The sequence below is a fragment of the Oryctolagus cuniculus genome, chromosome X (assembly GCF_964237555.1).
Source record: "Oryctolagus cuniculus chromosome X, mOryCun1.1, whole genome shotgun sequence".
In the NCBI taxonomy this organism is placed as follows: Eukaryota; Metazoa; Chordata; class Mammalia; order Lagomorpha; family Leporidae; genus Oryctolagus; species Oryctolagus cuniculus.
In genome coordinates this window covers 29,617,686-29,641,735 of record NC_091453.1, presented here as the reverse complement: position 1 = coordinate 29,641,735, position 24,050 = coordinate 29,617,686, and the positions used below count along the sequence as shown (strand labels likewise).

At 41.6% G+C, this 24,050-nt stretch overlaps 1 protein-coding gene across 1 annotated transcript in view; it reads left to right on the top strand.

Moving 5' to 3' along the window:
- The window catches only part of MAOB (monoamine oxidase B), a 116,735-nt gene that overhangs the window by 77,358 nt on the left and 15,327 nt on the right, over positions 1-24,050 (top strand). Inside the window, exons 4-10 of the mRNA XM_002719872.5 lie at positions 1,546-1,650; positions 2,686-2,777; positions 10,702-10,843; positions 11,547-11,696; positions 13,804-13,963; positions 18,869-18,965; positions 20,598-20,651. Of these exons, the coding sequence (XP_002719918.2) occupies positions 1,546-1,650; positions 2,686-2,777; positions 10,702-10,843; positions 11,547-11,696; positions 13,804-13,963; positions 18,869-18,965; positions 20,598-20,651 (800 nt within the window). The remainder of the gene's footprint in view (positions 1-1,545; positions 1,651-2,685; positions 2,778-10,701; positions 10,844-11,546; positions 11,697-13,803; positions 13,964-18,868; positions 18,966-20,597; positions 20,652-24,050) is intronic.

Below are 24,050 nucleotides of genomic sequence, written 5' to 3'. Positions count from 1 at the left end.
GAGCAGCCGAGACTCGAACTGGCACCCATATGGGATACCAGCACCACAGGCAGAGGGTTAGCCCACTATGCTACAGCGCTGGCCCCCAGAAGAGGGAACTGTGCCGGCAGACAGACTTTAGATTGGAAGCGTAATACATCCCTGGGTTTCCGGTCTACCCTGCAGAGTTTGGGTTCCCCAACTCTCTCAATCACACGAACTAATTCCTTAAAATAAAGCCGGTTCTGTTCCTCCAGAGAATCTTGACTAAGAAGAAAAGTAAGCCTGTGGCTCAACTCTTCCCTGAGACTCCTAGGGCCCTGTTGGAGAGAGATGATCAACACAGCCATAGAATGAATACAAAAAGGAACACAAAATCTCTTCTCACTTCACAACTCTAGTTTTTCTGCCTACCAAATCATTACAAGATGAAATTTTGCTGAATGTCACAGACTAATTATGAGCTTTTGGTTAGCTGACAGCCTTAAGTTATTCTGATTTTGTTGATTTATGCTGTCAGAATACACAATCTGACTTCTGACTCAGGTTTTCAAATTGATCCAAACTGCCTTCAACAAGCTAAGTCTCCCAGAGATGATCTATAGGCTGATTCTTAATCCTTGCATAGATCTTTTCCCTTTATCTCTGTGTCAAGGTGCCTCTGTGGGAGGAACCAGGTGGTATAAACATGTCCAGATGACAGGCCTGAACTTGTCTCATCTTTGTGCTGATCTCTGAGAAATCTTGTGTGGACCTAACTCATCTGACACCTTTGGGAAGCCCTCTGGGCCCTGTTTTGTGACTCTTCCTGCAGATGGCTGCATTTCTGTGGTTGGTTTTTCACCCCTGGTATCTCAGGGAATTGGTACCCCATGGTACCAATATTATGGATGCTCAAGTTCCTTGTATAAAACTAGATAGTATTTGCATAGAGCATATGTATTCCTACTCCCGTGTGCTTCAAATTCTCTGTAGATCACTTCAGTATCTAATACAATATAAATGCCATGTAAATAGTTGTTATACTGTGTTGTTTATGGAATAATGCCAGGAAAAAAAATCTGCATGCTCATTACAGGTGCAATTTAAAAAATATATATTTTCAATCAGCAATTGATTGAGTTCATGGATGCAGAACTCATGGATGTGAAGGGCTGTCTGTATAATGTTTATAGTTGTAATTTGCTAACTCTCTAGACACACAGTGGCTCCTAATTGTGAGATAGTTATCTGCAACTATCATTGGCAAATGAGATTACTTTTGGTAACTCTGTTTCTGTACTGGTAATTAAATCTTATATGGTAAACGTTCCAGCTTCAGAGAGAAACCTCTTTATTGTGCTTAGTGTGTCGCAGAACTTACTTAGTTAACAGAGATATTTGTAGGAAACCTCTATGCTGAAAAGTTAATGATTCTAAGAACACAAGGAGCTAAAAGCCTTGAGCGTCCATCACGTATTGATAACAAAAGATGATTCTGTTTGCAGCATTGTACTGGCTTATTAGATTTGGCTACTTTTACATCATAACAAATGCTTCATTTTCAAAATATCTTGTATCTCACAGGGCAAGTCATACCCTTTCAGGGGCCCATTCCCAGCAGTGTGGAATCCAATCACTTACCTGGATCATAACAACCTTTGGAGAATAATGGATGAAATGGGGCAAGAGGTAAAGCTTCGTTGACTTCATTTGTATTTTTCATAGTAAATTTAATCCTTAGAAGAAAGAAGGTGCAGTGTAAGTAACCAACGCTTACTTAGCACAGTGTAACATAGTAACATCCAGTGAAGATTTGTGAATTGAAGGAACAAACTTGCTTTTAACCTCTAAAAGAGTGAGATGTCAAACAGACTGCTTTGTGTACTACTGAGGAGGAGGCAGAAGATCATGTATCACTCAGCCTTCCAGAGATGATGTTTCTAATTTAGAAAATCCTCAGGACATAGCAAAGTAAGACTTTTGTGTCTTTGATTCCCCATCGTGCTCAAACTTGCAGCCTGTAAGTAAACACATACGAAGCTTAACTGAAAACTCCAATTTAGATGTGATTTGCTGCAGCTGTCTGAACATTGTTAAAGAGTTGAATTTATGAATGTGCTCTGTAAGTTAGTAGCTTAGTACAGTAATCCCTCCTTATCCACAGTTTTGCTCTTGCCTATTTGTTACCGGCTGTCAACAACAGTCTGAAATATTAAATGGAAAATTCCAGAAGTAAAAGGTTCATGAGTTTTAAATAACTCTTATTAAAGTACATTGTTATAGTTATTCTATCTTATTATTAGTTATTGTTGTGGATCTTTTACTGTGCCTAATTTGTAAGGTAAACTTTATTTATGTATGGAAAGGGAGAATATAGTTTATTTAAGGTTCAGTACTACCCAAGATTTCAGGCATTTACTGGGGTCCTTGAAATGTGCTTCCTGAAGATAAGGGGAGATGCTGTAATCCATATTTGGAAATACTTCAGTTACAATGTACCTTCATTTAATGTGCAGGAAGTGACATCATAAGGTAAGTATGGATTGAATGGTACAGACATCTATCATAGGAAAGCTATACACACAGCATTTATCATAAAATGAAAGTCATTATTGGGGGAATTTGAAAAACTTATATTCTTCTTAAGTTAGAGTTTAATACTATTTGAATATTTATTTTAAATGGAAATGTGTATTTCCCTTTCTAAACCTCATCTAAATATAGATTCCCAGTGATGCCCCTTGGAAGGCACCCCTTGCTGAAGAGTGGGACCACATGACAATGAAGGAACTGCTGGACAAGATCTGCTGGACTGAGTAAGACTTGACATAAGACACAGGCATTTTTGTGACCATCTTTCAGGTTTAGTGATACGATATAGCGGGTATGGGACCAGCAGCTGCTTGGTGTCTAAAACTACAGTACTAGTCAAATGGAGTGGGCAGTACTAGTCAAATGGAGTGAACAGTATTGGAACTGGATGCTCCTCTAAAAATATTGATATGTCCAACTTACTTCTTTGGAGTAGTTTTGCATCACAAAGGTGATGTGACCTATAAAGTCCTCAGGATGTGTCACCTCCTTTACTTAGAAAAGCTTGAAGACAACCAGCTTAAAGATCTTATTCATCAAGCTGTTGATATAGATATACTTTTATAGACCTCACTGGTGCTCAAGTGTACAGATGGTTCTTTAGCATGTACATCAGGGAAGTCCTTTTAATAATATACAACGGTGGGAGAAACATGTGTGACTGGACCTACTGCTCTCCTTAAGTGCAAAACATGTACTTTTGCAAGCAAGTATTCCTGATTCAGATATTAAATTTTTCAGGGCATGGGTGGGTATTTGGCATAATGGTTAAGGTGCTGCTTGAGATGGCCACATGCCATATCAGATGTAGCACCTGGATTTGAGTCCTGGGTCTACTCCTGATTCCAATCTCCTGCTAATACACACCCTGGGAGGCATTATATAATGCCAAGTACTTGGCTCCACACTACCCATGTGGGAGACATGAATTGAGTTTCTGATTCAGCTTTGGTCTTGGCCTCTGCCCAGCCCCAGCCATTGTGGACATTTTGGGAGTGAACTCATAGATGGAATCTCTCTCTCTCTCTCTCTCTCTCTCTCTCTCTCTCTATGTATGTATATATATATATATTTCTCCCTGCCAACCCCATGTATGTGTGTGTGTGTGTGTGTCCTGTCTGTATCTGTCTCTGTTTCTCAAATAAATTCTTGTTGGCAGAACTGGGAATTATGTATAAATTGTGGAGGATATAGACAGCTGGCATGGAAAGGCCTCACTACTCTTTGACAACAGGGGAAATGGAAAGGACTGTGGAGGTTCCAGTTCAAGACATGGTGAATATGCAGTAAACAAAGTATGAGAAATGGAAGCCAAGTTCAAGGAGACTGTTTTTGCATGTTAAACAGCATTAGCTGGGAATGCAGTTAGGGCTGGGGCTGATGTCTTCATTCTCTAGGCACTGGAGAAGGAAGCTAGGATGCTCACACCCAAAACTAAAAACAAGTTTTTAGGAATATCTGACTCTAAGATGTGGTTGACATCAAAAGACCTGAAATGTACATATTTCTTAATACAGAAATTCGGCTTAGAATTTAGCTTAAAGGAGAGAGAACAGGGGTAAGGGGCATACAGATGGAAGAAGGGAAGGAAGGAGAGAGAGTGAGAGAGGAAGTTTCAAAGAATTATTTTTAAATTATTTTTTTAGAGAGGAAACCCTAAATATCCAATAATAGAAGATTGGTAGATTAATTATGAGACACTGAAAAGTTAGAAGGCTCTAGAGTTTTAAAAATCATGTTGTATAGAAGTATTTAATGACTTGAAAAATCATATTTAAATGCATGGAAAAACAGGCTGTGATAGAGTGTGTACAGTGTGATTTATAATCTAATTTCTAAAATATGAAACTGTATCTATCTGCAAAAGCAATAGGCAACCAAGAAAATGTTTTTAACATTTAATATCAAATGTCAATATTTATTTTAAGAATTTTAAGACATAGCATCATTTAAAAAGCCTTCATCAGATACCATATTTCCTGGTTACAGAACATTCCATGGAAAGTGAATATCATAATGGATTTATTATTGCTGTTGTTGTCATCATTGTTATTGCTGTACATTCTGTAAAAAAAACTTTGTACTTCTCCTGAGTCTTCAACTTTGAAAGCAACTAATTCTGGAATAGCAACATATTTTGATGTCATGAAATCAATTTTTTTGTTATATCCTTTTATTTATTTATTTTTAAAAGATTTATTTATTTACTTGAAAGTCAGAGTTACACAGAGAGAGGAGAGGCAGAGAGAGAGGTCTTCCATCCAATGGTTCACTCCCTAATTGGCCACAATGGCTGGAGCTGAGCTGACCCAAAGCCAGGAGCCGGGAGCTCCTTCCAGGTCTCCCATGCAGGTGCAGGGACCCAAGGACTTGGGCCATCTTCTACTGCTTTCCCAGGCCATAGCAGAGAGCTGGATTGGAAGTGGAGCAGCCAGGTCTTGAACTGGCGTCCGTATGGGATGCTGGTGCTTCAGGCCCAGGCGTTAACCCGCTGCGCCACAGCGCCGGCCCCTGTTATATACTTTTAACAATTATCTAGTGCTATTTAACACTTCTTACGAGAATATGGTTTGGTTTTTTTTTTAACTTTTATTTAATGAATATAAATTTCCAAAGTACGACTTATGGATTACAATGGCTTCCCCCCCATACCGTTCCTCCCACCCACAACCCTCCCCTTTCCCACTCCCTCTCCCCTTCCATTCACATCAAGATTCGTTTTCAATTATATTAATATACAGAAGATCAGCTTAGTATACATTAAGTAAGGATTTCAACAGTTTGCTCCCACACAGAAACATAAAGTGAAAAATAATAGATGATTTTTTTAAATGATGATGAAATCAGATCAGACCTATTGTCATGTTTAATCCCAGTGAGAGTCAAGTTGGGAATTGATAATTTCTTTCTTTCTTTTTTTTTTTTACAGAAGATCAGTTTAGTATGCATTAAATAAAGATTTCAACAGTTTGCACCTCCATAGAAACACAAAGTGAAATATATTGTTTGAGTACTCGTTATAGCATTACATCTCAATGTACAGCACATTAAGGACAGAGATCCTACATGAGGAGTAAGTGCACAGTGACTCCTGTTGTTGACTTTACAAATTGACACTCCTGTCTATGGCATAAGTAATCTCCCTATGCTCCAGTCATGAGTTTCCAAGGCTATGGAAGCCCTCTGAGTTCTCCGACTCTTATCTTGTTTAGACAAGGTCATAGTCAAAGTGGAGGTTCTCTCCTCCCTTCAGAGAAAGGTACCTCCTTCTTTGAAGACCTGTTCTTTCCACTGGGATCTCACTCACAGAGATCTTTTTGCCAGAGTGTCTTGGCTTTCCATGCCTGAAATACTCTCATGGGCTTTTCAGCCAGATCCAAATGCCTTTAGGGCTGATTCTGAGGCCAGAGTGCTATTTAGGACATCTGCCAGAGAATATGGTTTGTAATGTAATGTACTTTAATTGTAATAAAGTTGCAATATTTTTAAATTATATACTTTCTAGATTTTCAAAATGTAGTGAGTATACAATCATCTGAATTTGCTTTATAACTTCTGTTATGGTAAATTCAGCTAAGTGTTTTCTCCTCAGAGAGGTTTACCCTCCTTGAAGACAGGACCACTGATATTTCTTTGAGATCATAGACTTCGGCCTGGTCCTCTGCTTGGTGAATACTCTAGGTTGCTGTATGACAGAACAGAGTGTTCTGAGATACTAGGAGGGTAGAAACACAAAATAATTTTCTAACGCCTCCTAAGCAAGATGCACTCAGGGTGATTTCTGGTTTTAAAGAAAGTAATCCCCAAAGTATCCAATCTACTGTTATTCAGACTAAAGCATTATCATAACCTCAAAGGCTATTTTTTTTTAATTTGACAGAGTTATAGACAGTGAGAGAGAGAGAGAGAGAGAGAGAGAGAGAGAAAGGTCTTCTTTCCATTGGTTCGGCCCCCCAAATGGCTGCCATGTCTGGCCTTGCACCGATCTGAAGCCAGGTGCTTCTTCCGGGTCTCCTATGCGGGTGCAGGGCCCAATCACTTGGGCCATCCTCCACTGCTTCCCAGGGCTACAGCAGAGAGCTGGACTGGAAGAGGAGCAACCGAGACTAGAACCTGGCACCCTTATGGGATGCCAGTACCGCAGGTGGAGGATTAACCAAGTGAGTCATGGCACCAACCCCCCAAAGAATAATTTTGATCACTGTTTCAGTTATGGTCACTTATAAAGTGTTCCTCAGAGGCAGAAATTCCACTTTCCATATCATAACAGCCATGCAAATACATTGTTTTTGAAAACCTATACTTAGAAGCAATGCATCAAAATGATACTGGTGTTTATCCTTTGGGAGGGCAGAAATATGGAAGGTATTCGTTCCCTCATCTTTTTAGTTTATGAATTTTTCACATTTTATATAATGTGTATATATTTTTCATGTAGAAACATGTTGTAACATTTATCTTTTTAAAAGTCAACAGGGCAAAAAATACAAAAAGCATTACACTAGATTCTTTGCACTTCCATCCCCCAAATATTGTTCCTCTTATTTGTTTTCTTACTGAATATCCCAGAGTAAATCAAAAAGAAGAATCAGAATGAGCTGGCCCTTCAGAGAGAATTACAGTAATCCTCCATTTCCCCTGGTTTTGCTTTCCCGGTTTCAGCTACCTACTCTCAACTGCCGTATGAAAACATTAATATTTGTCTTGACTCTTTCAAGAGAGAAGAAACACATTCAGCTAACTTCTATTACAGTCTATTGTTAGAACTGCTATATTTTAGTCTTAGTTATTGTTACTGGTCTCCTCCTGTACCTTGTTGAGGAACAGAAGTTTATTACGGGTGTGTATGTCTAGGAGGACATGTGGTAGCTATGGGGCTCAATACCATCTGCAATTTCAGGCATCCACAGGCATTCCCTGTGGATAAGGGGGGGGACTATTGTACTTTCGCATCTGCCTTCACTTCCAAAACAAGATTGTTTCTTTCCCAAGAAATGGGCAACAAGAACAACTGGAATCTGCAATATTTTTATGTTTAATATTGGCTGTCTAACTGGGCCAACATTAAGTTTTTTCTATTTATTACACTCTTGACCTTATGCACCTGAATTCACCTATAAAATAAGAAATAAACTAAATAGGATGTCAGGAAACAGCAAATGATGTTGTCCATTTATAGAAGCATTTTAAACTGATGTTTGGATATTTGCTTTACATAAATACCACAAATTGCCTCTGCAAGGACGGCATGCATTAGTAATTTCCTTCCCTTCAGTTATCAGCAGGAATCTCACAAGATGAACTGGAAGTTATTTCAGCATATATATATATATATATATATATATATATATGACACTATTTTGCAGGCCATGATGGTGGGGACTATCACAAAAGTGCTGTCAGGCACTGTTGTGACTGCAAACATTGCCACTTTCTGGTATGTGTGATAGGTACAATTCTACAAACTTCTAGGATCAAGATATACTACAATAGAGAGATGCCCCTTGGTGATTGTACTTTCAAGGTTGCTGGCTAAATGGTTAGAAAACATTTTGAGGTATCAAAAGCTTGAGTGTTGAGTCAAGTGTGATTTGATTTGAAATTGTACCATTTAGTGAATTGTGTACCAAAGTATTACTCAACTTTCAGAGATGTAGTTTTCTGACTTGTGAACTAGAGAAAATAATGGCTATTTTATAGGATTGTTACAACAATTCAACAAGATAAGCTTACAGACCTTGTCAGCACCACCACTATCCATTGTCAGCACCACCAGGTAGAAAATTCTGCATCAGATATAACCTGATTAACAAAATGCAAACTTTATGTCAAAGTGAAAATAGAGATTTGTCCTTTTTAAAGATATCCCATGTTTACATTACCACTGGTGGATTTTTGGGTGTGCTGAGTCCTTGGAGTTGCATGAGATGGCTCACTTTCAGTTGTGTCTTCTGATAGGCTATAAACTCTAGCCATTTACCTGACAAATGTTCACCCCTCTATTTTCTATGAATCACTTTTCCCTCATCTATCCTTTGAGCTTGTCTTCAATTAGGCAGTAGAATAACTGAATAAAAAAGTGTTACTAATTTCGTGTTTTATATAGTAGCTTGCATAACCTTTGCACATTATAGATGTTTAAAAAATAATGTTTGCTTGATGTATATTATCAATCATTCATTTAATCACCCAACAAGTAATTATTGAGTGCTTTCTATGTGCCAGACACTATTTGGTTAAAGAACATGACAGTATGTAGGAAAGATAAGGTCTCAATTTTCATACATTGATGTTCTACTGGGGGAGACATCAATAAAAATAATAAACTAATAATCAAGGTAATTTTAGAGGGTGAAAAGAGTTCTAAAATACTGGATAATGACAAAGTTACAGAATACCAGGGTGCTGGGAATATGGAAACCAGCACTGATTTTCATAAATGAATAAGAGTAGTTTTCATTCTGATGAAACATTAGAATAAGTTGTAAGGGGACAGGATGGATAGAGAAGATAGGCATGGGCTGGATCCTTTTGGGCTCTGGAGGCCATGGTCAAAGATCTGAATCTTATTCTGGTCTGGAAAGGATGTTATTAGAGGGTTTTAAGCAAGAGAATTACAGGGTGGGTGTTTGGTCTACAAATTAAGACATTAGTTAGGACTTCTTTTTTTTTAATAAATAATTTTACTAGGACAGAACATTGGGAAACTTTAATTAAGTCAGGCTTTATTTTATTTATTTTTTTATTTGACAGAGAGAGAGAGACAGAGAGAAAGGTCTTTCTTCCGTTGGTTTACCCTCCAAATGGCCGCTATGGCCGGAGCTATGCCCGGAGCTATGCCCATCCAAGCCAGGAGCCAGGAGCCTCCTCCTGGTCTCCCACACGGGTGCAGGAGCCCAAGCATTTGAGCCATCCTCCACTGCCTTCCCCGGCCACAGCAGAGAGCTGGACTGGAAGAGGAGCAACCAGGACTAGAACCTGGCGCTCATATGGGATGCCAGCGCCGTAGGCAGAGGATTAACCAAGTGAGCCATGGCGCCAGCCCATCAGTTAAGACTTCTGTGTCCCACATTAGACCATCTTGGTTTGACTTCTGGCTTCAGCTCCTGAGTCCAGCTTCCTGATAATGCAGACCCTAGGAGGAAGCAGTGATAACCCAAGTAATTCAATTCCTGCCACCCACCTGGGAGACCTGGATTGAGTTCCCAGTTCTCAGCTTCAGTCTAGCCCAGTCCCAGCCATTGTGGGGATTTGGGTGGGGAGTCAACCAGCAGATGGGAGCTGAAACACACACACACACACACACACACACACACACACACCCCACACACACACAGATTGAGAATATGATGTGACTTAATTTACACTTGAGAAAGAACAACATGGTAGGAAGGAGGGTAAAAACATCCGATCTTGAGGGTGGTGGAGATACCAGTTGAGGACAAGAGAAGGCAGAAAAACCAATCTGGAGAGTTCTACATAATGTTCCACATAGTGACATTTTGGTCAATGAAGGAGCACTTATATGCTAATGTCTATACTACATAGCCTAGGTGTGAAGTAGGCTACACCATCTGCATTTATGTAAGTACTCTCTATGATGTTCACACAACAATGAAATTGCCTAACAATGCGTTTCTCAGAATGTGTCCTGTTATTAAGTGACACACGTCTGGAATTGCAACACTGCTGGCAAGAGATGAAGCTAAATTACTGGTGATGAAGTTGGAGTGAGGTGGTAAGCGGCAACAGGACTTCCTGATGGATGGGATGTGGAGAGAATGATGTAAAGAGAGGAATTGAGCTTGATTTCTAGAGTGTTGACTTTAGCCATCTAGTGGATGGTGGTGACTTTCACTGAGATGGGACTCAGTGGAAAAGCAGCAGATGAGTCAGGAGAAATCAGGACAGCAAGAATAAAGGCTAGAAACTGATTCTGAGTAAGGTGTTTTGTTTAAGGGGAAAAATTAAGCTTATATCCCCCAAATCTCTGATGTTGTGTTTCATAATATCAGATTCTACTGACATTTTTTCATGACTTGCCAAATTGTGCTAACGTAGCCAAGAAAATATATAATTTTAATAGTGTCTAGAGAAGAGGAAGCTATCCTGTATTTGCCCATTTTACTCTTGCTTATTCCTGTGCAGATCTGCGAAGAAGCTTGCCACTCTCTTTGTGAATCTGTGTGTCACTGCAGAGACCCATGAGGTCTCTGCTCTCTGGTTCCTGTGGTATGTGAAGCAGTGTGGAGGCACGACCAGAATCATGTCAACAACCAATGGAGGGCAGGTACCTCGTCCATCTCCCCACCCTCCCAACAGAGTACTAGCACCACCAAAATGAAAGATTGGTGTCATCCCTCAAATGGGAACAGCTGAAACAGGAGGCAGGGTTGTGGCTTTTAGAGCTTTACCATAGCAACTCTGTGGCTTTCATGAGATACCCCGTGTGAGAACCCAATGGCTAATGTGATTTCAAGACTAGGCTTGTCTCTCTTTATGGACTTTTGCCACTTGCTGTTTGGATATACATCCCATTGTTATTTGGAAAGTTTGTAGGAAATCATCAGTTAAATACATGAAGGGGTCTTCAGAGAGTTCATAGAAAATGTGTATTGTGAAAAACTGTGCACACCTTTCAAAAAATTGTGCAGCAAAACAAATATTTAATTTAATTTTCCATGAAGTCCCCTCAGAGAGCAGGGGTGGTGACCAGACAGGTGGGATGTGAGAACATTCTGAGGATGTCTACCTGAGACTGGGGACAGGGACTCTGCAAGAGTGTGACCCGGAAGGTGACTCAGCAAGCCTGGAATTTTGTCATGATCCAGCAATCTCTTACTAGAAACCAATGGCGCAGGACGCAATTCACAAGAGCAAAAGGAACAGTTAACACATGTTGGCGTAAAGACAAACAAGGCAAACCCAGCACTGAGCAAAGGGTGCCTGCTCCTGTATCTGTCACCCCGCTCCAGAGTCCTCTTTTCTTTCAGGAGAGGAAGTTTGTGGGTGGATCTGGCCAAGTGAGTGAGCGAATAATGGACCTCCTGGGGGAGCGAGTAAAGCTGGAGAGGCCCGTGATCCGCATTGACCAGACTGGAGAAAATGTCCTCGTGGAGACCCTAAACCATGAGATATATGAGGTAACCAAGACCCTAGAACCAAGGGGAAGAGGCCTGAGTCCCACAGATAACCAAAGCTGAAATAACGCCACGGATAGCCCTGACTTCATAGGCAGGCACTTTGCCAAAAGCTGCTTCTATCTGAAAGACAGGAAAAAAGAACCAGCATCTTGGCAGGAATAGGCATTTACAAGTGCCTGTGTTATCCAGCTCCGTGTTAGGCTGGATAATGATTAGAAAACCAAAGGAAGTATTTATTTGATAAATAGCCAGCTCCTCCTATACGCCTGACTTCCTTCCAAGAGTTAGGAACAGAGCGGCGAGCAAAATAGATACAATTCTCTACTCCTTGAGGCCTATATTCTAGTGAAGATGAAAGGCCATAATCAAATATACAGCTAGATTATATAGACTGTCAGATAGTGACTAGGAGTATGGGAAAAATCAAGCAGGGGAGGGAGAGGGTGTATCAGAAGGTGGAGTAGTAGGATTTGTTGTGTAAGTTTCAGTAAGTTGTGCAAGGATGGCTTCTCTGAGAAGGTGATATTTGAGCACAGAACTGAAGGAGATGAGGGATTGAGCCATGCGGTTTTTCTGGGCTAAGAGTGTTCCAAGTAGGGTCTATAGCCAGTGCAAAGGCCCTGGGGTGGGAGCAAGCACAGCATGGTCAAGGAGCAGCAAGGTGGTCGAAATGGCAGCAGTAAGAGGAACGAGGGGAAGAGTAACAGAAGATGGGAATGGAAGTTTAATAGGAATCCATTTCCTGTATGACCTTCAAGTGATTATGAGGAACTTAGCTTTGACTCCAAGTGTGATGGGAAGTCATTGGAGGTTTTGACCTAGGGAACAATAAGAGCTGCTTTAGGTTTTGACAAGATCCTTCTAGCTTCTCTTTTAAGAAGAGATGCTTCTGGGGGACCATCACTGTGGCGCAGCAGGTTAAAGCCCCAGCCTGCAGTGCCAGCATCCCATCTGGGCGCCGGTTCAGGGTTAGGGTTAACCTGATGTCATCACATTTTGAATACATGTATTGCATTATTACACCATACCTGGTATATATGTATAATTTAAACAATACAATTGGGGCCGGCACTGTGGTGCAGCAGGTTAACGCCCTGGCCTGAAGCGCCGGCAACCCATATGGGCGCCAGTTTGAGACCCGGGTGCTCCACTTCCGATCCAGCTCTTTGCTATGGCCTGGGAAAACATTAGAAGGTGGCTCAAGGCCTTGGGCCCCTGCACCCATGTGGGAGACCCAGAAGAAACTCCTGGCTCCTGGTTTCCAGTCGGCCCAGCTCTGGCTGTTGTGGCCATCTGGGGAGTGAGCCAGCAGATGGAAGACCTTTCTCTCTGTCTTTCCTTCTCTCTGTAACTCTGACTCTCAAATAAATAAAATCCTTAAAAAAAAAAAAAGAAGATATGCTTCTGAGATTTCTCTCAGTGCTCTAATGGCATATAAGGAAACTGGGAGAGAAGAATGGAATTCTAGTTTTGGAGTAAAGGAGGAAGTAACTAGGCAATCAGTACAATAGCTATGAGTTTTCTTCAAATCCTACTATACACCCAGATAAGACATGCATTTCTAAAATTACTTTATAAATAGTGCAAATCACAACAGTTTCATTGCTATTTTCTTCTAAAGTTTATACCTAAAAAAATTGACTGCTTCCACAGCTGCCCTAGCAGATAGGCATATAGGTGAGGGTTCAGGGCTCTCCTGTACTGACAAAACTGTTTTGTCAACATATGGTTGCAGTCATCTGAAAAATACCTGGGGACATTGAGCAATTATTTTCAGAAATATCTTCATCTATCCATTTCAGAAATAAAGTACTAGATTTATGTCATATATCAGATTTGCTTGCAGTTAATCCATCAGAGAGAGGGAAAAGGAGGGAGGACAGATAAAATATGATGGCAGGACACCATAGCTGAGTAATACACAAATGCTATTGTCTTTGCATTCAATACACCGTTTTCTGTAGTGTTTGAAGTGTTCTATAATAAAACATGATAAAGATGAAAAACAAAAGAATAGCTGGAATGGGGACAAGGGTTGAATGAGAAAGAATCATTAGGAGAAAAACAAGTAAACCAATTATGTTTAACCATGTTGCTTTTCTTTTAGGCTAAATATGTCATTAGTGCTATTCCTCCTGTTCTGGGCATGAAAATTCACTACAATCCTCCTCTGCCGATGATGAGAAATCAGCTGATCACTCGTGTGCCTTTGGGTTCAATCATCAAGTGCATGGTTTACTATAAGGAGCCCTTCTGGAGGAAGAAAGGTGAGTCATTTCCCTTTATGAAGACCTTCAAGAGAAGGTCCAAGAAACTTGGCGTCAAGACATGCACTTGCTTATAAGTGTTTTTGTTAGAATGCTGGACACGAAACCTTAGTCCAGGTTCTAAGTACGGTTCTTTCAAATAAAGTATGTTAGACAAACTCATGGGTTTAAGTTTCCATGGAATATGTCCAACTCTTTATAATGCAATATGAAGTTTATTTAATCCTACAAAATCTTGTGAGGATGGGTGATTAACACTTCTTAATAGGTTTTAAAATATGGGTTTATAAAGATATTCACAAAGATGAGGGTTTTGAAAATGCTTAGCAAGCCATCTCATGAGTGTCAAGGTTCTACTATACACATGTATATCAAAAGGTCATGGAAAATGGAATTAAAGGTAAGTTTATGGTGGTGCAAAAATTTTTGAAATCCATGCATGTCAGAGGTCTTCAAAAAGTTCACAGAAAATGTGGTGTGAAAAAAAACACATAGATTCCAAAATCATTTTTGTACCACAGTAAACTTCTCTTCTGGTTTTCTTGAACTCTTTGAAGTACCCTTGTGGTAAATTAATTTGTTCGGTCATATATATTCAACAGATGTGTAGTGAAAGGCCCCCATCTTTGCCAACCTTCCACCAAGTCATCCTAAGTCCATTCTCCCTCACCATCCCTACCCTTCCCTCCTCAGGGCCCATGTCAGCCACCTGAGCCCTTCATGCTAAGCCCATACATGTGGAGAGAGCTGGCTGTTAGCAACACTTTGTATCCTTGCAGTCTCCCTGCTTCTGCTCTTCTTTTAGCTGTTTATACTTTCCCTTAAACCTTCACATCTAATTTATATCAATTTATATCATTTTCAGTGACAGGAATAATACCTGCTTTGTAAAGAATTATGGAAATACAGGGTTGGCATTTAGCCTTCTAGGTAAGATGTTGGCAAGTACACTTGTGTCCCACATACATGCAGTACATGGGTTCAATACTCCACTCCAGTTCCTGACTCCAGCCTCCTGCCAGTGCAGACCCTAGAAGACATTGGTTCAGGTAATTGGATTCCTCAAGTAATTGGATTCCTGTCACCCATGTAGGAGAACTGGATTAAGTTTCTAGCTCTCAGCTTTGGCCCCTGGCCATTGAGGAAATTTGGGAAGTGAAGCTGTGGATGAGAGTTCTCTCTATTTCTCTCTCACACACTCTCTCTCTCCCCTCTCTCCCTCTGAAATTAATTATTTCATTAAGAACTAAACTAAAAATTACAGAACTAAATCCATCATAAAACTTTCAGATAGTTGAACTGTATGGAAAATGTCCCTCTCCTATTGCTCTTTCCCCCAGGGAACCATTGTTAAAATTTTAAGTTATTTGTCCTTAAAGATTTATTGTTTGCATTGGTAATACTTTAAATCTGTAAGGGCTCTTCAAAAAGTTTGTGTAAAGTAGAATTGAAAAATAGGTTTATTCTGGAGCAAAAATGTGTTTTTTATTTTAAAATACTTTATTGCTCATGTTTTTCAAAATTCAGAATAGAATAAGGAAAAAAAACCCTAAAAATCGCAAATACAAATAAATGCTCAGATATAAAAATACTATGTGGGGCCAGCGCTGTGGTGCAGCAAGTTAAGGCCCCAATCTGCCACACTGGCATCCCATGTGGACCCTGGTTCAAGTCCTGACTGCTTCAATTCTGATCTGGCTCTCTGCTGTGCCCTGGGCAAGCAATGGAGGATGGCCCAAGTCCTTGGACCCCTGTACCCATGTGGGAGATCTGGCTTCAGGCTTCCTGGCTCCTGGCTTCAGATTGGCACAGCTCTGACTGTTGCGGCCGTCTGGGGAGTGGACTAGTGGATGGAAGATTTCTCTCTCTGTCTCTACGGAAGTATTTTGTTCTGAATCTTCCTCTTTATCACCTCTTATAGCTATTATAGTCTCTCCTCCATTCTCTCTTAGGATGTTTCTTAGTACTTTTGGGGAAATTTACTCCTTAAATCACTGTCTTTTTTCCCAAGAGTCTCTCTGGTTCATTTGTTTCTACTTTTGTCTTTGCTTTTTCTACTTTTCTTTTTAATTTGAGAGACAGAGACAGAACGCTCATCCTCTGATTCACTCCTTAAATGACTGTAAAGGCTGGGGCTGGGCCAGACGGAAGCCAAGAGCCAGGAACTCAATCCAGGAATCCCATGTGGGTGGCAGGAACTCAATTATTTGCACTGTCATTGCTGCCTCTCATTAACAGGAAGCTGGAGTCAGGAACTAGAGTTGGGAATCAAACCCAGGTACTATGATGTGAGACATAGGTGTCTTCACTAGCAACCTAACTGCTAGACCAAGTGTCTGCCTCACTTTCTTCTGATAAGACCCCCTTATATGTCTGGAAGAGCCCTTCCTTTTTAGGAGTGAGGCCCTGTGAAGCTGGTGGGATGCTCTGTGGGTACAGGCAGGACTCCTGAGCTTTCTTCTGTGAGTGGTAGAAATTGCACTGATTCTGCATGCTTCAGGTCTGGCGTGAACATGACATTTCTCTCGGCTCTTTGTTCCTTCACTTCCTTCAAGTGTCCCTGCCTGGCTCACAGGCCAGCTTCATCCTAGGAAGGAAGTGTACAAGGAGTCCCTCTACCCAGAAGGCAGTTCCTCCACTGGTATCATGTGCCAGCTCCTTGTCTCATCCAACTGATTGCTACATGACCAACATGAACTTTCTCTTTTCTCTGATCAGATCCTGTCCTGTTTTTCTCCTCTCTTTCTTGCCTTCTTGTAACAGCAACTTCTCTTGTATTAGCTTTTTAAAAAATATTTATTTATTTGAAACATAGGGGTTGGGAGGGAGGGAGAGAGAAAGAGAGAGAGAGAGATCCATCTTCCATCTGCTGGTTCACTCCCCAAATAGCCACATCAACTTGTGCTGCTCCAGGCTGAAACCAGGAGCCTGGAACTCCATCTGAGTCTCCCACATGGGTAACAGGGGCCCAAGTAGCTGGGTCATCTACCCCTGCCTTACCAGACACATTATCAGGAACTTAGATAGGAAGCAGAGCACCTTGGGTCTTGAACTGGCGTTCTGATATGGGATGTCAGCATCACAGGTGGCAGTTTTAACCCACTGTACCACAACACCAGTTGCCCTTGTATTCTGAAGTCTCTCTGAGTTCTTGGACAGACTTTAAGCACATCTCCTTCCCATACTTCAGTCTTTCTCAGTGTCTTTCCTGACCCAACACACCTGAGTGGCATGAAAGTACCCCTCAAGCTAGTGGCTGACTGGGGCATTGATTGCCTGGGGTGGGCAATGGGGAGGGATGTAGGAGGGGAAAGTGTAGTTTAAAAGGCCTCTAGTGCATCTGTTCTCACACATGTGCCCACTTGCAGGTTGAGGTTCATAGCCACAAAGTTTGTTCTTTGTTTTCTCCTTCATCTTAAAACCCTCTTATTGGATTTTCCATACAGTTATTTGTTCCAGAGTTTCTGCCATATGCTCTTCAGTCACCTGAAATATGCCAAGTAAATGATGGCACTGGAGGAGTGGTACAGAGACGTGGGATATTTCTAGAACATTTTAGACTCTGCCATCTCTTTTTACCATTTCTCTGTCACATTCTTTTGTTAAAATAGCCTATAATAATTGTCCCTTGGTACAAACGGAAGCATTGTTTCTAGGAGTCTTCATGGATATCAAATCCATGAAGGCTCAAATGTGTCATGTAAAATTGTGTAGTACTTGCATATAATCTACACAGTCTTCCCATATACTTTTTAAAAAATATTTTATTTATTTATTTCACAGGTAGAGTTACAGACAGAGAGGAGAGACTAGGTCTTCCATCCACTGGTTCATTCCCCAAATGGCCACAGTGGCTGGAGCTGGGCCAATCCGAAGCCGGGAGCCAAAAGCTTCTTCTGGGTCTCCCACATGGGTACAGGGGCCCAAAGACTTTGGCCATCTTCCACTGCTTTCCCAGGCCATAGCAGAGAGCTGGATCAAAAGTGGAGCAGTGGGACTCAAACCGGCACCTATATGGGATGCCAGTGCCACAGGCAGAGGATTAACCTACTGTGCCACAATGCCAGTCCCCCCCCACCATACACTTTAAATCATCTTTAGATTACTTATAATAGCGAAAACAATGTAAATGGTTGTTTCACTGTACTGTTTGGGGATTAATGACAAGAAAAAGGTCTGTATGTGTTCAGTAGAGACACATATTTTTCTAGCACATTTTGATCTGTAGTTGTTTGAATCCATGGATACCCATAGATAGATAAGGAAGACCATTGGATTTTGTTTGGGAGGAGGATGAAGGAAGCACTTTTGTCCAGGATGAAATGAAATTGTTTCCTAAGCTGTTCTCGAGGATGAAAAGGGTCTTTGGAGGTCATAGTTGGAATGAAAGCTTGGAACTCTATGGATTTTTGTCATCCAAATTCTCTGCCCTATTTCCAAATAATCAAGAACCACTTTAATCAAATTAAATGGCTCCTCATAAAATGTGAGCATTCAGTTCCATCTGCTTTATAGGAGTGGACTAGTGTTTCTTTTACACGTGTTTGGATTTTATTCTGGTTCCTTGTGAAAAAGGAAATGGGAACACAAGTATTAACATCAAGGAAAATCAGGTTTCTTTGAATGGTGCCTGGATGAATTCTTATCTCCTGGTTCTGTTCTTTGCAGAGAAGGGCTTTTTTTTTTCTTTAAAATGTTTGCTACTTAGCGCTCCTTTTGACATCAGTTTGGTTTGCCTTCATATGTTTAGAGTATGCTCTATGAGCATACATATATACCTACATAGTATACATGTTGTATTCAGCCTTCAGGCTTCTAAACTTGAAAAACATGTGCTTCATTATATCTGCTATGGGCCGTTGGATAGGGTGATACATTTTTCCTTCCATTTTGCTTTTCTCCAAGATTATTGTGGAACCATGATCATTGAAGGGGAAGAAGCTCCAATTGCTTACACACTGGATGATACCAAACCTGATGGCAACTATGCAGCTATCATGGGGTAAGGCATAATTATGGTATTGTGGCTGCTATTTGGTGTTGAGTTCATCATATACTATCAATAAATGTGCCTCAAACTATGTTAAATGACCTTTTCACTTAACCCATTATGTGCCATTATTCTAAATACAGGGCACCCTTGTAGACTTACATTGAGTGGTAAATACACTACTTATCATAACTTTGAAATAAATATTATGTTGTTGAAATAGTCACAGAATTGAAAATGTGGGGCCTAATGGGTTAATGACCTTATTCTCCAAATCTAATAGTAGAAACAATCTTACTGTTTTTGTAATGTCTTCCAATAAATAAATATCTTGAAAGGAAATATAATACCAATAACATTCTAAAATCCATTATATTAATTTTCCTTTTCATATTTAGTTCTGAGGGGGTAGATATATTTTGATAGCCATCTTTTGTTGACAGCGTGATATAAAGGCCTGACCTGGGGTGCTTTACTAAAAGAGGGTTTCTTGTGAAGTCTGTGCAGATATCAATACTGTCTTACTCTGTTTTGTGTTGCTATAACAACTAATATTGAGTGATTTATAAAGCAAAGATGTGTATTTTTGCCTCATAGCTCTGGGAACCAAGGGATGTGGCACCAGCATCTAAAAGATTTTCAGCTTCTGGTGGAGGGCCATGTGTTACTTCATGCAGGGCAGAAAAGTGGGAGAGAAGCAGGCGTGAGCAAAGGATCACATGGTGCAACAGGAAGCAAGAGAGTGAGCTGAGGCAGCCAAACTCACATAACGACCTGCTCCTCTGAGAACTGCTCCACGCTCATGGGGACGGACTGCATTAATTCCTTCATGAGGGCAGATGTCTCAAGACACAAAACACTTACAGGATCCGCCACCTCTCAGCTACCACCAAGTTGAGAATCAGATTTCAATGTTGAGTTTTAGTGGGGAAAACCATATTGCAACTATAGCAAATGTTCTTTATGTAAGGTGCTGAGATTTTTAAAGTCCCCATTAGAGAGGAGTTAAAGCCAGCCCAGTCCTCAGCTTTCAAGAGGGGACCAGCACAGAGGCAGATGTCTTGGGGGCCAGCATCCAGCCCGCAGAGGTGGTTCACTGGAGTAGCCAAACTTGAGAGGAGACCTAAGACATGCATGAGTTTGTCTCAGAGGGAACCAAGGGTCAGAACAGAGAGCCCAGAATGAGTTGTTAAGTTGAAGGCAATTGTTGGGCTAGAAATAGAGGCAGAATCTAGAAGGTTCGATGCTAAGGAGACACCACGGTGGAGACGAAACCAATGAGCAAGGACTGGATGCAATTGGAAGGATTGAGACGTGACCTTAAGCGGGCATTTGCTGCCCAGGGCTCATTGCTATTGCCCAGCAGCCTGGGTATGCGGAAGCACATCAGTCATAATGTCACTCTAAGTAGCCTTTCTGGCCAGTCATCTCTTTTTGAATACCTTGACTCCCTGAAGGTAGAAAGTGCTCTTCTGTATCGGGAATGTAACATGTAATATTCAAACACTGAACATAAAATAAACTTGTTATTTCTGGTTGGTGTTAACGTTGTACAGTGAGCACATACGTAGCTATAGAAATGAGACCAGGATGAAAGCATCATCCACTTATTTCTCCTCTTTTTTCCTCGTTTGTGTCTTTCAGATTTATCCTTGCCCACAAAGCCAGAAAACTGGCACGGCTTACCAAAGAAGAAAGGTAACAAAAGAAGTGCCTCTTTCTGCCTGCTTGCCTGCCTCTTGTCTTTCTCTTCACCTCCCTCCCTCTCCCTTTCCTCCTCCGTTTTTTCCTTTTTTTTTTTTTTTGTCTACTTGCCTGATTTTCAGTTTTACTTATGTATAATACCAATGCTGTATCTTAACTACATGGATCTTACCGTATAAAGACAGTGCTGCAACTTAAGAGCCAAGTATTCAAATGACTATTTATTGAGTTTGTTGTACATAGGACATTATGCTAGGAGCTATGGAGAATATGAAAATGGATATAACCCAGGTGCTGAAAATTTACTTGTGGAGATTAACAGTTAGACAACTTACTGTGTTGCAGGACAGTCTACCATGCTTACTACAAAAGGGATTAATTTCTCTGGAGGTGACAGTTTGTTCTGACAATATTGACTGCTGCCAATTAGTTATTCCCATGCCACATATTTACCAGCTAAGAGCCCTTGACTTGTGACTTATTCTTTCCCCTTCTGTCTGGGTACTCTTCTTTACCACTGCCACTTATGTACATGGCCAGGGCTATGGAGATCTGCTTGGGCCACTCATTTAAAAGCATCCTCACTGCAATGTAAGATCCATGGTGATAGGAAGTTTTGTCTGGATTGTTTCATTGCTGGACCTCCAGTGCCTCGAACAGATTTTTCCCAACTTCTTTTGTTCATGTTTAGGGCTTATTCATTTTATACTGTAATAAAATTTCATCTTTTTATGAAGTCAGATTTATCCATTTTTAAATCAGCTTCTGGGGCCGGCACCGTGGCTCACTTGGTTAATCCTCCGCCTGCAGCACCGGCATCCCATAAGGGCACCGGGTTCTAGTCCCGGTTACTCCTCTTCCAGTTCAGCTCTCTGCTGTGGCCCAGGAGGGAAGTGGAGGATGGCCCAAGTGCTTTGGCCCTGCACCCATGTGGGAGACCAGGAAGAAGCACCTGGCTCATGGCTACGGATCGGTGCTGGCCATAGCGGCCATTTGGGGGGTGAACCAACAGAAGGAAGACCTTTCTCTCTGTCTCACTGTCTCTCTCACTGTCTATCTGTCAAATTTTTATTTATTTATTTATTTATTTATTTATTTTTTGACAGGCAGAGTGGACAGTGAGAGAAAGAGACAGAGAGAAAGGTCTTCCTTTGCCGTTGGTTCACCCTCCAACGGCCGCCACAGCCGGCACGCTGCGGTCGGCGCACCGCACTGATCCGATGGCAGGAGCCAGGTACTTATCCTGGTCTCCCATGGGGTGCAGGGCCCAAGCACTTGGGCCATCCTCCACTGCACTCCCGGGCCACAGCAGAGAGCTGGCCTGGAAGAGGGGCAACCGGGACAGAATCCGGCGCCCCGACTGGGACTAGAACCCGGGGTGCTGGCGCCGCAAGGTGGAGGATTAGCCTAGTGAGCCGCGGCGCTGGCAATCTGTCAAATTTTTTAAAAAATGGAGAAAAATAAATAAAAGTAAATCATAGCTTCTGGATAGTATATTATGCATTGAAAAGACTTTCCTATTCCAGAACACTTTTTTTTCTGTAAGATCATCCATTTTCTCATTACTTTTTTAAAAAAGTATTTAAAAGCAAGATTTATTTAAGTCAGAGACCTCCAGCCAGAGTGGCCTGCAGGGGGGCTCCAAGAGAGGCAAAACCCAAAGTGGCTGGTGGTAGTGGAGTTTTTGCACACAATTTTGGGGAAGAAAAAAACTTACCAGCTTGACATTCAGTTACAAGGAGAGGACAAAACCCATCAAAAGACCTGATTTGCAATATTTTACCCTGTCTGGCTTGCTCAGGATAAAACAAAAGAGCCATCAGAAGGGTGGGATACCTAATTTGCTTTACAGTAAACTGTCCCACTACTTTTATGGTCTCATCTATTATATGTAAATCTTTGATCTTTCTGAAATATACTTGATGTAAGAAGTAATGTAGGGGCGGGCGCCGCGGCTCACTAGGCTAATCCTCCGCCTTGCGGCGCCGGCACACCAGATTCTGTCCCGGTTGCCCCTCTTCCAGGCCAGCTCTCTGCTGTGGCCGGGGAGTGCAGTGGAGGATGGCCCACCCTGCACCCCATGGGAGACCAGGATAAGTACCTGGCTCCTGCCATCGGATCAGCACGGTGCGCCAGCCGCAGCACGCCGGCCGCGGCGGCCATTGGAGGGTGAACCAACGGCAAAGGAAGACCTTTCTCTCTGTCTCTCTCTCTCTCTCACTGTCCACTCTGCCTGTCAAAAAAAAAAAAAAAAAAAAGAAGTAATGTAGGAGTCCATCTTTATTTCTTCTTTCACCAGTGCCATTTGGCTGAATAAACCCTTTGCCCCAGTTTAAAAAGCCCATTTATATATGTATTCTAAATTCCTTATGTATGTGGTTCTATTTCTTTTTTTTTCTGGTTTGATAATTTTGCTTTCTGTTTTATTTGTATAAAGGGAACAGATTTCATGTATTTCATATATACAGTTTTTTAAAAGATTTATTTATTTATTTGAAAGTCAGAGTTACACAGAGAAGAAGAGGAAGAAAGAGAGGTCTTCAATCCGATGGCTCACTCTGCAAGTGGCTGCAATGGCCAGAGCTGCACCAATCCAAAGCAAGGAGCCAGTAGCCAGGAGCATCCTCCGGGTCTGCCACGCGGGTGCAAGGGCCCAAGGACTTGGGCCATCTTCTATTGCTATCCCAGGCCACAGCAGAGAGCTGGATTGAAAGTGGAGCTGCCGGGAGTTGATTTGACGCCCATATGGGATGCCGGCACTGCAGGCGGCCACTTAACCTGCTACGCCACAGCACTGGCCCCATTTTCTTTTAATTTTTACAGTGACATATTTTCACTATACTTTATAATCACAAGCTTAACTCCCCACTAAATAAAGAATTCAGTAAGTAGTAAGTAGAGAGATCAGTATTCCTCAGGGTTCTATTTCTGAATTTCATTTTGCTTTTTTTTGTGTTCAACTATTCATGTGCTTGTGTCAAACTATTTCACTTATGTAAAAACAAAGACAAAGAGAAGGCAAGGGGAAGAAATTGGGCATTTTCCTATACTTTTGTTTGTAGAGTTTTGAATTTAAAACAATATTGGGGCCCGCACTGTGGCTCACTTGGCTAATCCTCCGCCTGTGGCGCTGGCATCCCATATGGGCACCAGTTCTAGTCCTGGCTGCTCCTCTTCCAGTCCTGCTCTCTGCTGTGGCCCGGGAAGGCAGTGGAAGATGGCCCAAGTCCTTCGACCCTGCACCCTCATGGGAGACCAGGAAGAAGCACCTGGCTCCTGGCTTTGGATCCGTGCGGCACCGGCCGTAGCGGCCATTTGGGGAGTGAACCAACAGAAGGAAGACCTTTCTCGCTCTCTCTCTCTCTCTCACTGTCTATGACTCTACCTGTCAAA